General features: G+C 41.7%; 1 protein-coding gene across 1 annotated transcript in view; it reads right to left on the reverse strand.

The window, feature by feature from the left end:
• Positions 1-13,575, reverse strand: part of TLK2 (tousled like kinase 2) — a gene marked incomplete at its 5' end in the record, with an annotated part of 51,622 nt that overhangs the window by 18,809 nt on the left and 19,238 nt on the right. The window contains 4 exon segments of the mRNA XM_014587191.2: positions 4,286-4,377; positions 9,020-9,101; positions 10,961-11,058; positions 12,372-12,438. Of these exon segments, the coding sequence (XP_014442677.1) occupies positions 4,286-4,377; positions 9,020-9,101; positions 10,961-11,058; positions 12,372-12,438 (339 nt within the window).

The raw sequence follows: 13,575 nt of genomic DNA on the forward strand, positions 1-13,575 counted from the left end.
CATAGTCAACCACAATTCAAGTCACCCGGAGGCTACACACTCACACCAGGCGCATATGTGTGTGTGCCCAAAGGAGAATGGAAGAGAAGGGATTGCAGCTTGGCCATCCCCCTCGAGGGTGATTTCTCACTTTCTGCTTCTGTCTCTCCAGTGAGTACACATGCTTATAGCAAAAAATCTCTCTTAAAAAAAAAAAAAGGAACTAGAAGAAATTTATCCACTAAACAATCTTTTACTACATTTTAAGTGAATATGTATCAAGACTTGTGCAATATTATAGTTGCATATATAGTATGTATATATACACATATAAGTGTATACACACACACACACACACGTGCGCACGCACACACATTATATATGTGTATATACATAATATACAGAAGGCAAGTGCCTCACCAGAGAGAGAGAGAAGCCCCCTGGTGGGATGTGGCCACAATGCTACACCATTCCCCACTTTCTCTAAAATCCATCAGGATCTCAGATGGATACAAGCAAAAGTGGCCACTGTGCTTTTGAAGACCCCAGGACCAAGATTCAAACTACAGTCAGCCACATGGGATCAGATTCCCAATGCACATCGCTAAACCACTTTGCTTGCTATAGGGCTGCCCCCCCCCACACACACACATACACACATTAAATGTTTTTATTTACTTCTTCCATGACTGAGAGACAGAGAGAGAGAGAGAGAAAGAGGGAAGCACACTGCACCATGGTCCTAAAACCGCCATCTACCCCGAGTCCAGGGCAACCTAGGTCGTGGGCATGTGTGGCCAATATATTCAGGGAGATCTCCAAATAGGAACCCCAAACCCTCCTATGTGGGGTAGTCTCTCAGAGTGTTGGGTTTTGCAGTTTTGCTGCTGCACCACCATCCAGCCCTGAATATAGACTGTGATTTTGAAATTATTTGCTTTTATCTTAGAAAATTAGAAGAGTGCATCATACAGGAGCATACAGACTCAGACACAAAATTTATATACAATTTTTCCTACTGCAGAATTATTTTGAAAAATAATTAATGTTATTATTACTTTTTAAAAATAATTATTTTTTCATTTATTCATTTATTTATTTTTTAATTTAACTAGAGAGAGACAAAGGTGAGAGTGAGAGAGAGAAGAAGTGAGAAAGCAAGCCACCAGATTCAGGACTTGAACCCTGGTCGGCCATGCTGCAATCCTTTCTCCTCCATTCTCCTCTCAGGATCTTGGGCACGCATGCACACACGCCCACAGTTAGTTTAAGCCATTGGGTCCAGGACTTGAACCGCAGTCGACTAAATGGGAGTCCAGCAACATAGTCATTACGCTAACTGCTGGTCCCAATACTGAATTTTTTTAAGCACTTAACAGGCTTTGTTATATGCTTGCTATAAGCCTCCTTTAAGTTGAAAGGAGTTGCCAATTCAGCTATAGCCTTGAAATTCATCAATATGACTTCATAGCACTTAAAATACATAATCTTTCAAGGAAAGGTAGAAGTGCTTAAAAATTTTTCACCAAGCAAGAAAGGAGCCTGGGGGCCTGACAGTGGTACAACAGTGAAACAAAATGTTCTGCAAAGCTGACTCACATGGGAAGGTTCTGGGTTTGCATGAAGAGGCCTCCCTGAGTAAGCTGGATGATCACATGGCCCCTGATCTGGCTGATATTTAAAGTCCTAGCCAACTAAGTGACCAAGACCCTGCTGGGAGGCTGCTTCTCCCCACCCTCTGATCTCTCTCACTTATGAAAGAAATAATGTTTCCACACAGCACTCAGGTGCCATGATTTCTCACTCTGGTAAGAGAACAGAGCAGGCAGGCACCACTGCCACCCTGGAGCTGACACAAGACAATCCCCTTCTCCTGCTCTGCAACTCTGTCTGATAAAGTGAGAGACACTCAGCTTACCCATCAGGGCTCCAGCTGCTTGCCAACTGTGTGTGTGAAGGACAGAGCCCTGGCTTCAAACTCTGTTTCAAAAGGCTAGCTATGGGTCAGACACATGGGCTAGTGGTTAAGGGAGCTGGATCCCGCACGACAATTGAAGTTTCTATCTCAACCCAGCAGGGATGCGAAACACACTGGGCATGTGTGTGTATATATATATTTATATATATGCTCAAAATCCCAACAGGATTGAAGAAGGGATTGAGAAATGGAGAAGGGATTGTGGTATGACCATGCCCCACTTGAAGGGTGCTCTCTCCCTCTCCCTCGCAAGCACCTACTCTGGCAATTAATATATATATAAAAGCTAGGAGAGCCGAATGCCCACCTGCAGTTGTCACAGTATTCCATTTGAGAATTCTCTTTAAGGTCAGACTAAAAGCTCAGTACTGAGATTAGGCAACATATATAAATCCCAGCACAGGAACTATGTTCCCAAGGTTGGTCCCTACTACAGTCATCTGTTGTAGTATGGTCAATGCACTGATAAGATACAGAACAGGCTCCAAGGATAATTGGAGGGCTTTTTTCCCCCCTAATTATTTGGGGCCAGCATGTGGCATAGTGGTTAAAGTGCTGGACTCCCAAATGGTCAACCACAGTTTGGGTCCTGGACCTAGCAGCTTGAAACACACACCAGGTTTGTATGCATGAGTGCCCAAAGTTCCAAAAGGAGAATGGATACTGGCATGGTCATCTCCCTGGGGGTGATTTCTTGCTTTGTCTCTCTGATGAGCATGCATGTCCTAAAGTGAAAATCTCTCAAAAAGAAAAATAAGAAATTAAATTTAATTGTATTTATTATTATTTTTAATGAGAGAGAGAGGGAAAATGAGAAAGCAAGCCACCAGGTCCAAGACTTGAACTACAGTACAGCCACGTGGGAGTCTAGTGCCTTAACCACCATGCTACCTGCCAGCCCCTGGAGGGCATTTTTAAAGATGACCGTGTACTAGCCCAACACCCTGAGGCACTTTAGAGTCTCAACACAACAGAGACATTTCTCACTTAGAAGTGGTCAGAAGAAAACAACATGTGGTTTCCTTCTCTGCAGTACTTCTGGCATTTGGAGTTTGCTGCGTGCCATTCATCGCTCCACGTCAAGTGACTGGAATTCACGTACAATAATGTAACTGCCCCTCAGGAGCATCTGGACTGCAGCTGTCTGTCATGTTAAGATACACATGCAGGGTACCATCTGCAAGCCACTCACCATCCCTCTTTCTACCTCTGCTAAGCCCTACTTCTACCTCTCTAGGGTCGCAAGGACCTTTTCTCCAGCGCAGAGTGCCCCTGCCAACCTATCTGGAATAGGAAGAGTTTCAGAGTCCCTGATGAACAGGTGCCCTGGTTTGGGTCCCAAGAACTAAAGAGATGCTAGATTTTCCTCTTGAGATTGAGAAGCCAACTAAAAGGCTACTTCAAAGTTCACTATTTTTCTTCCTGCACAGTATTTATAAGAAAAAAGTAAGACAACCTATATAAAAAGGAGAATTTCTTTCTATCAAAAGGAGCTTGTCTCCTTTTTCAGGGCAGGACTTGTCTGCGATACCTATACTACCATAAGGAAACAAAACTAAACTTGGCGGGGGACCTAATAGCAAATTAAGTCTGCTTGGCTTCCAAAGCAAACAAGCCAAGGAGCTCAAAGTTCTGAAGCTCCAGGAGTGGGGACGGGATATAGGCAAAACCTGACTTAGCAGAACAAGGCGATCCACAGATGTGCACATAGGAACTTGCATTCAAAAGCAACCACCCTGCCTACGTTCCGCCCCAAGTGCAGATGTGGGCTGCCACTGCTGGCATTCTGAAGAGGGCCAGCACAGGAAGCGGGACCCTGAATACTAGAACTGAGATGGGCAAACTGCAACAGAGCAGGAGAGCTCAGCACTGAGGGGCGAGCAACTGCAACAAAGACCACGGAGGCACACCAGATGTTTCCCACTCCTGTTTCCTCCATGAGGAACTGACTGAAGTAGCAAAAGATCCACAAGTGGCTCCCCCACAGCCCCAAGGTCACTAAAGGCCACTCTCAACTGGTTTTCTCAGACAAGCAGCAATCGGCTTTCATTGTTTATTGTAGCTACTTGCAGACACAATGCAAGGGGACATTAAGAGTTAGGGCTCTGGCTCCAAGAGAGGTCTGGATTTAAATGCCATCTCAGCTACTTTTTCACTGTTAACCCAAATTCTATAGGGATCCGTTTCCTCATCAAAAATTGGGGAATATATTCACTCTCCTAGTGCAGTTAGAAGTTAATAAATAAAACCAACAACAATGCACATAAAGTTCCTAGCATAATGCTCAAACTATAGGTATTATTCAGTTTTGAAAAACCAGACACTTACTTGTGATAATTCTCCTTTTTCTCATCTCTCCAGTTTTTATTTAACTGGTGAATTTTCACAGCTACATATCTTTGCTCTGTTAGGTCAAATGCCTGTAAAGAAAAGGGAAAAATTATATTCTGAATAAATGCTAACAAGAATTATAGGCAACTGACTTGAAACTTCTACTTAACAGATCAACATAATCCAAGTTCAAAATATATTATTAAATAAAAACAGCAGCAAATGACAACACATCACATACTTGTTTCAGTGTTGCAACCATCTTCTTGAAACTTGTGATTAGATAATTTAGAAGTCTCCAGACACACTGGCACCAAGGGGTTTAGGACACAAAACCGAGGACACACCACAAACACCAGGCAGCCCAGGCCTTAACAGTTACTTCCCAACAATCCTGTCTAGATACCATCTATTTGCATTTGGGATCTTCCCCCGAGGTTGTCTCTTGTCTCTCAGCTGACACTGGGACTTCACACCATCGACAGGTAAGTACTGCCACTTCATTCATTTACTTATTTATTTATTTTTAAGATTTTTGCCAGAGGGCATGTATGCTCAACAAGAGAGACAGAGACAGAGAGAGGGAAAGTGGGAAATCACCCCTCAGGAGAATGACCATGCTGTAATCCCTTCTCCTCCAGGATTTTGGGCATGCACACACATGCATGAGTTTCAAATCTCTGGATCTACGACTTGAACATAGCTGGCCATATGGGAGTCCAGCACCTTAACCACCATACCGCTTGCTGGCCGCAGCACTTTAACCACCACACCACCTGTTAGCCCTAAGTACTGCCACTTTTTAAATGCTAGGGACACACTGCATGCGTCCTGCAGAAAAGAACCTCTCAGGATACACCTCTTTAATATGACTGTTTACAACAGAACCTGTAATTTGTATATTATGTTTATTAAAATAAAAACAGAAACAAAATATAGCCCTGCCTTTGCTGCCACCTCTACAAGACAAATAAATGACAAGCCGTTTTGTGGACCAGGAGATAGTGTAATGGTTACATTGCTGGACTCCCACGTAGTCAATCATTATTTGAGTTCTGGACCCAGCAGCTTAACACTCGTGACGAGTATGTGTGCGTGTGTGCCCAAGATCCAAGAGGAGACTGGAGGAGAAGGGACTGTGGCATGGCCATCCCCCTGGCAACTGATTTCTCGCTTTCTGTCTACCTGTCTCTGTCTCTGTCTCTCCAGCGAGTGCCATGTGCCCTAGAACAAAAATCTCTCTAAAAGAATTTAAAAAAAAAAAAAAAAAGACAAGCAGTTTCTAATCCTAACAACTCCAAAGTCAGTTAAACCAAGTCACTTCTTCAGTAAAATCCAGAGAAAGGGGCTGGATTTCCCTGAAAGCAACTCTGCTGGCAAGTCCTGGGTCAGCTAGGATGATGTGGAAAAGTAAGATCAAGAGTTTTGAGGAAGGTGGCTGTCAATCTCAACTGGATGAAGTAAAATTTAAATTCATAGATTTCCCCTACATAAAAACAACACACTGTAGAAGCCCTCTGCACAAATAGTTTCTATCAGTTGTGGAATTCAGGTGAAAAGCCGACTACTCTAGTCCCGACGCCGCGCCACCCGCTGCGGCTCCACTACGCGCGCAGTCCAGGCAGCACGTGTAGGACGGGCCCATGCACAGTGGCGACTGCTGTCTTGCAGAGCGTTTCCAGGAAGCTTTCCAGGTAAGCACTGTGTGTCAGAGGGCTGCTCGTGAAACAGTACCTTTCACCTATGCTAAATTAAAACCAGATGTTTCAAAGTATACGAACTACTCAATTCAGACACAATACAACATAATACTTTATTTCACAGAAATGAAAACTTCTGAACCCATTTTCTTACAGAGTCTGAAGCCTACCTGTAAGCAGGTACACTATCATGGCTTCACAGAAGAAAATCATTTCAAGCCACTAAAGACCAGATTAAACACCACCCAACCATGACTCAAATGTCATTTTCTCTAACTACCACACTATGTCTTGTGCCTTCAAGCCACCATGATCCACCACTCGTTTAAGAAGGGCTTTTGGAGAGTGCAAAACAGCAAACGAGTAACATCAAGTATAAATACCACTGTACAAAGCACCTAGGTTTCAGAAATATTAGACATTAGGCTGATGAAATCACTAAGGTAACTGGAAAGCACCAAGAGTCTCTTTTGATCATTTACCTTTTTTTTTTTTTTTTTGCCTTAGGACACCTGCACTAGCCAGAGAGAGAAACAGAGATAGTGAGAGGAAAGTGAGAAATCACCCCGTGGGAGGATGGCCACGCCACAATCTCTTCTCTTCCATTCTCCTGGGATCCTGGGCATGCACACCCATACACCTGGTAAGAGTTTCAAGCCATCAAGTCCGGGGCTCGAACCACAATCAATGATATGGGAGTCCAGCAACATAACCACTATGCCATGTGCTGGTCCCAAAGAGAAGTTTTTATACTTGATCATTTTCTAAAAAGAAATAGTCAGGGGGACCAGCAGGTGGTGTGGTAGTTAAGGTGCTGGACATTCCCACATGGCCAACTATGGTTCGAATCCCAGACCTGGTGGCTTGCTTTCTCTCTCTCTCTCTCTTTCTCTCTGTGTGTGTGTGTGTGTGTGTGTGTGTGTATGTGTGTGTGTGTGTCTGGTCAAATTAAAATGAATTAATGAATAAATGAAATTAAATAAATAATTCTTTAAAAAATTAAATAAATGAATGAATGAATAAAATCAAGTAAATAATTCTTAAAAAAAAAAAAAAAAGAAAAGAAAAAGGAACAGTCAGGACCAGCAGATAATGTAGAGGTATGTCATTGGACTCCGACATGGCTGACCGTGGTCTGAGTCTCCAATGTGGTGGCTTGAAAATCATGCCAAGTGGGATCAGCAGTTAGGTTAATGGCTGTGTCACCGAACTCCCATGTAGTTGACCGCGGTTCAAGTCCCAGATCCGGTGGCTTAAACTCAAGCCGGGTGCATGTGCATGCGTGCCCAAGATCCTGAGAGGAGAATGGAGGAGAAGGGATTGTGGCGTGGCCATCCCCCCAGGGGGTGATTTCTCTCTTTCTGTCTCTCTGTCTCTTTCTGTCTTTTTGGTGAGCACACTCGCCCTATAGCAAAAACTTCTCCAAAGGAAAAAAAAAAAAAAGAAAGAAAAAAGAAAAAAAGAAAATCATGCCAAGTAGGTGTATACACAAGATCCTGGGAAGGGAATGAAGGAGAAGGGATTGAGAGGTGGCCATTCCTTCAGGGGATGATTTCTCACTCTCCCTCCCTCTCATTGTGTCTGTGTATGCCCTAAGGCAAAATTCTCTAAAAATAAATAATAAAATAAGGAATAGTCCCATCTATTGAGTAAAATAAGTAGTTTTCTTTCAGAGAAAAATAGTAAAAACTACTTCTATTTCTTCCTCCTTTTTTTTTTTTAAAGAATTATCTTATTTTCGGACCAGCAGGTGGCATGGTGGTAAAGGTACTGGACACTCCAACATGGCTGATCATGGTTCAAGTCCTGGACCTGGTAGCTTGCTTTCTCACTTCTCTCTCTCTGATCAAATTAAAATAAATGAATAAATAAATAAAATAAAAAATTAAAATAAAGTTAAATAATTCTCTTTTTTAAAAAAGAATTATCTTATTTTGAGGCCGGCACGTGGCATAGTGGTTAAGGGCACTGGATTCCCACATGGCCGACTACAGTTTGAGTCCCAGACCTGGTAGCTTGCTTTCTCAGTTCCCCTCCCTCTCTTCTTTTCTCCCTCTCTCTCTCTCTCTCAATCTCACACTCTCTCACTCTGTCCCTCTCTGGTCAAATTAAAAGTATATAAATAAAGTTAAAATAATTCTTTTAAGAAATATTTAAAAAAATAATTATCTTAGTTTAACAATTTTTTTTTTTTTGTCATAGGGTATGTGCGCTCGCCAGGTAGACAGAGAGAGACAGAGAGACAGAAAGTGAGAAATCACCCCCCAGGGGGGATGGCCACACCGCAATCCCTTCTCCTCCATTCTCCTCTTAGGATCTTGGGCACGCATGCACATGCACCCGGCGTGAGTTCAAGCCACCGGGTCCAGGACTCAAATCGCAGTCAACCACATGGGAGTCCAGTGACATAGCCATTACGCTAACTGCTGGTCCTTCAAATATATAACTTTTGACACTAATATTTTATTAAAAAAAAAAAAAAAAGAGAGAGAGAGAGAGACTAAAGGTGACTCAGTTGTGACTAGCAAATGTAGATGAAGGCAGAACTACAGAATCAGAATAAAAATCACTATAAATCTTTTTTAAAGAATTATTTTATTTAACTTCATTTATTATTACTTTTTTAACATGACCAGAGAGACAGACAGAGAGAGAGAGGGGGAAAGTGAGAAAGTAAGCTGCTAGGTCCGGGATTCAAACCATGGTCAGCTATGTGGGAGTCCAGTGCCTTTAACCACCACACCACCTGCCAGTCCCCAAAAATTACTGTAATTCAACTACCCAAAAATGAATATTACTTCTCCTTCTGGTTATTCTTTTCTATAATTATTTACGTATTAACTTGAAAATGGGTCCACATCCTAGTTAGTTCCTTAAGTTTACCAGGAGCAGATTTCCCAAAGACATAAGAGTTTTTAAATTAAACTAACAGATACCATCTCACGGTTATCGCTATTCTAAATTATTCTCCAAGTTGGTAATGGCCAATAATTTTTCCCCCAGTTCTTTGTACCCATTTCCTTGTACTTACCTTGTAAACTTCACTGAAACCTCCTCTACCCAAAAGATGTAACAACAAATATCTGTCATTTAGCGTTGGATGATCTTTAAATCTGTAGGAAGAGGGAATATGTACATCTTGATGTCAAGAACCACAGTCTTCCATATTTGCAAAATTCTCAGAAGCACAGATTGGACACATAATCACAGCTGCTTCTAATAATGTGGCAGTCAACACCGACACAGCAAAGACTCAGCATAAAGTCCCACAGTTCGATGAGGCAGCACAGCTACAATCAACAGCCATGGGTGCAGAGCTTGGAGATGAAGGGTAACTGTCGTGCAGCTACAGAGACCTGTCTCCTTTCTCAACCTCCCTCCCTCCTGCCTTGCCATTCCTCAAGTGAGAAGCGGAAAGGTAAGACCAAGTCAGGGGTTTACAAGCTGCTCTCAGGCCCCCCCAAGCCATTTGAGAGCCATGTGCTCCAACTATTTCACGTATGCACAATGCATACAATACAATTCCAAGATATTTTACAGGGTCTTAAAAATGGATTTGATCATGTACTGAGTCACATGTTCTATGTGCATTCACTGTCTTCTCTCTAAGCTACAAAGTCTATGATACGACTATGTTCTCCATGTGAGCTTGTACCTTATATTGTTTTCTGACATTTCAATACATAGAAATGACAAATTTTGGCAAAAATAAACTTTAAAATATTTTACCAAATTCCTGATTTTAAACAGCCTTATTATTAATACTGAAATTATTTTGATCTTAAGAAAACAACACGCCTGTAGGAGAGAAATCAACGTATGGTGGTTTAGATCAGAAAGATCGAAGTGTGACTCTTTGGTCACTAGTTAGGGGTTACTGGTCGAGTTAACATAATTGCTCTAAGCTATTTCTTGATTGATGTATTGAGGGTGCTTGGTTTATTGTGAAGAGTAAATGAGACCACCCTCAGGAAACGGTAATTCCTGTTGCCTGCCACTTTACGGAAAGAAAAGTCCACGGCTCACATTGGCCAAATGAAAATATGTAAGGTGGAAATTTGGGAAAAAACATTTCACAGTCAGAAAATGTGAGAAAAAAAGAGATGATTGATAAAAGTCCTTTCCCACTTGCACTTTACCTTCCCCCAGTTTCAATTCCATAAATGACTTACAGTCAAAAATGTGCTAAACTTAAGAGTCGCGCTTAAATTCTCACTACCAAATGGCTCTTTTCCTTTTCTTTTTTTGCCAGAGAGCACATGTGCTCACCAGAAAGAGAGAAAGCAAGCACCCTTCAGTGGGGCATGGTCATGCCACAGTCCTTTTCCCTCCATTTCTCTATCCCATCAGGATTCTGGGTGGTGTGCACGTGCCGGTGGTCTGCTCAGGTTGCTGGGCTGGCATCTGCACTGTAGGTGGCCATGTGGGACTCAGCTCCCCACACACAGCACTTAACCACTACCCTGAAGAGCTGGCCCCCAGATGGCTCTTCAGGGTCATTCCCAGACCAAGTGCCACCGCAGCCCAATAGTCTCTCCACACACAACACTGTGAGCCAGGCTTCTCTTTCTTTAGGCTCTGTAGATAAATCTGAATATACAGTGTGTAACCCAACCATTCAAGACTGTAAAGCTATATTGTTTTAGTGACCTCTATTCATCTAAAAATGCCATTTTTGAAATCCATGCAGTTTTTTTCATAACACAGATTTCCATGAGCTTTCCAAAAGTCCTTCTTATATGTATAATATACGCATTTAACAGATAAACTTAGATTCATATATGTTTAAACCAAAACAAATTGACTTTGTCATAAAACTGTGTTATATTTATAAAAGAGCTAAATATACTGTGGAATCATTTATAAACTTATAATACTTAAATTTATGTTAAACAAAATATCATACCAGACCATTTCATTTAAGTCAAAAATAATTCACAATCCCCACCTAATGTACCCGCAAGATGCTTACTGTGAATTATCTTCATTATGTATCCTTTTTAGTTCCCTGATATGTAGATTTCTAACCCTTTCTAGCCTTTCCAGCTCTGCCTGGATCTCTGCTTCTTCCTAAAGTGAAAAAGAAAGAGCGAGCTCAAAATACAAAGGAATTTTACCTTTTTAGTCTTATTTTTAGAACACCAGATATTTTTCTTGTGCAGGACTAGTATACTTTAGAAGAAAAGATTTCTTTTTAAGAACTATAATTTTAATTATTAAAATAAGCAGATAGCAATTAATAAATGAAATTCAAGCCATACAGAGGGGTACAGTGGGAAGAGTTCAAGTCCTCTTTATCACTCTCCTCTCCACGCTCACTCCATTCAGTGTTTAAGTGTCTTGTATAAGTTTTCAGACTGTTTAATGCATATAAAAGTAAACATGAAAACCTTTTTTTTTTTTAAAATAAAAATCAGGTTTCTATCAGGCTCTCTTCCTAAGTATGGAATTTTAAACTTGGTGCCTTAAGTGATGTATTTGAATTAAAACACATGCCAATAGCAGTATTTATTTGTTTTAGTGCTAGAGAGCCCGTGTGCATCCCAGAGAAAGAAAGAGGGCAAGGGGAAAGCAACCTCCATGGGAATGGTTATGCCACAAGCCCTTTATCTCCATCTCTCTTTCTTTTCGGGATTTTGGGCACACATGCTCACAGCTCTTGCGTATTTCACACTGCCAGGTCCAGGACTCGATCTGCACAGTCAGTTGTGTGGCATCCAGCTACCTTCACCACCAGGTCACAGAGCTGGCCCCAACAGCAGTTTATTAAAAAGCTATTGACCACCATTACAACATTGACAAATGACACATGGAATATCGAATTTAAGAGCTGAACAACCTACACCTAACACAGCTCGGTGAACCTCACCCATGACATATTCTATGTCTAGGTCCCTTTATCTTAGAATACTGTTGAGATGAAACATCTTCTTAGCTAGAGCAACTCTGTGTTTTAAGATCTCGCAAGAACTTTAGCATCACTTTGAGATCATCTGCTCATTTTGTTAGTGTTTCTCTGATAGGGCCTCACTATGCTGCCACTCTCCTGCGTAGCTGGGACTATAGGTGGGCACCACTGCACCTAGCTTTGTTGTACATTTCATCTTTATTCTAAGAATGACCACTTGGAAACTTCCTGATGTACAGAGAATTATCTGCTGATAAATTATTAAAGGAAAAAGTACTCTCATGCAGTCACTGGAACAGACTCAAAAATGGAAAAGTTCCAAGAAGACAACCAGATGTAACAGTCAGTAGCTACTCAAAGTTTTGTAACTAAGAAAAATGACTACTACATTTGCCTGAATGACCAAATTTGCTTCAACAACAAATGGAAACTAGAAACTGTATTCCTCCAGATAGAGTTTTCTAACTATACTCACCTTTTTAAGATGACCTAATCTGAGTTTGAAGATTTCTTCTTGCTCATGGTATTCTGCTAATGTTAATCTGAAAAATAATGGTAGAAAATTCAGTAACTGAATTCACAGAGCGACCATATAAAGAGAAATGCCCAAGTGTGCAAGAAGGTATACTCAGTCTGCAGTGAACATGACGTGGCCTGCCCAGTGGTGTGTTGGCTAAAGCAGCTGGATCCCATGTGGCCGTCTGCAAGGTCTGAGTCACAGACCTAGTAACCTGAATAACACACCTGGTGTATATATGTGCATTCCCCAAATCTTAAGAGAATGGAGGAGAGGGGATTGCAGAGTGGCCATCCCTCCCAGGGGGGTACATTCTCACTTTCCTTCTGTCTCTGGCAAGTACATGTGCTATATGGCAAATTTTTTTAAAAAAAAAGAAAAGAAAATGAATAAAAGATAGGTTATCTTGCAGTGCCCTGACATGAGAAAATTTCTGTGATTTACCAGATGTGTTATAAAGGAAGGACTTGTAAGCCAGAAGTCTAATTTGTAAAATAATGAGAAAAATAAATGAGCCTTATTATTATTTATTTTTTGCAGAGGTTTTTTTCTATAGGGCACATGCGCTTGCCAGAAAGACAGAGAGAGAGAAAGTGAGAAATCACCTTCGGGGCGGATGGGCACGCCGCAATCCCTTCAACCTTCATTGTTCTCTTGGGATCTTGGGCACGCAGGCACACATGCCCGGCATGAGTTTAAGCCACTGGGTCTGGGGCTCAAACCACAGTTGACTACATAAGTCCAGCAACATAGCCATTACGCCAACTGCTGGTCCCAAATGAGCCTTATTCTTACATTCTTTGTGAAATGAGTTTTTTCCCCATTACTCATATGAAAACCACCAGGAGAGGGAGCCGTAAGTTGTATGTCTAAAAAAAATTTTGGTGTAGTGATTACATCACTGAACTCCCACATGGACAACAATAGTCCAAGTCTCAGACCCAGTGGCTTGAAACTCACTCTGTGTGCATGTGCCTGCATGCCCAAGATCCTGGGAGAACTGAGGAGAGGGCATCTCAGTGTGGTGACACCTCTTGGAGGGACGATTTCTCACTTTCTGTCTCTCTGTCTCTTTGGCAAGCACACATGCCCTGTAGCAAAAATCTCTCTCAATAAAAAGTGGGGAGGGGCCTGACTTGATTACTCATCACTTGCTCTATGT

The sequence above is a fragment of the Tupaia chinensis genome, unplaced genomic scaffold, assembly GCF_000334495.1.
Source record: "Tupaia chinensis unplaced genomic scaffold, TupChi_1.0 Scaffold000187_1, whole genome shotgun sequence".
NCBI classification, from domain to species: Eukaryota; Metazoa; Chordata; class Mammalia; order Scandentia; family Tupaiidae; genus Tupaia; species Tupaia belangeri.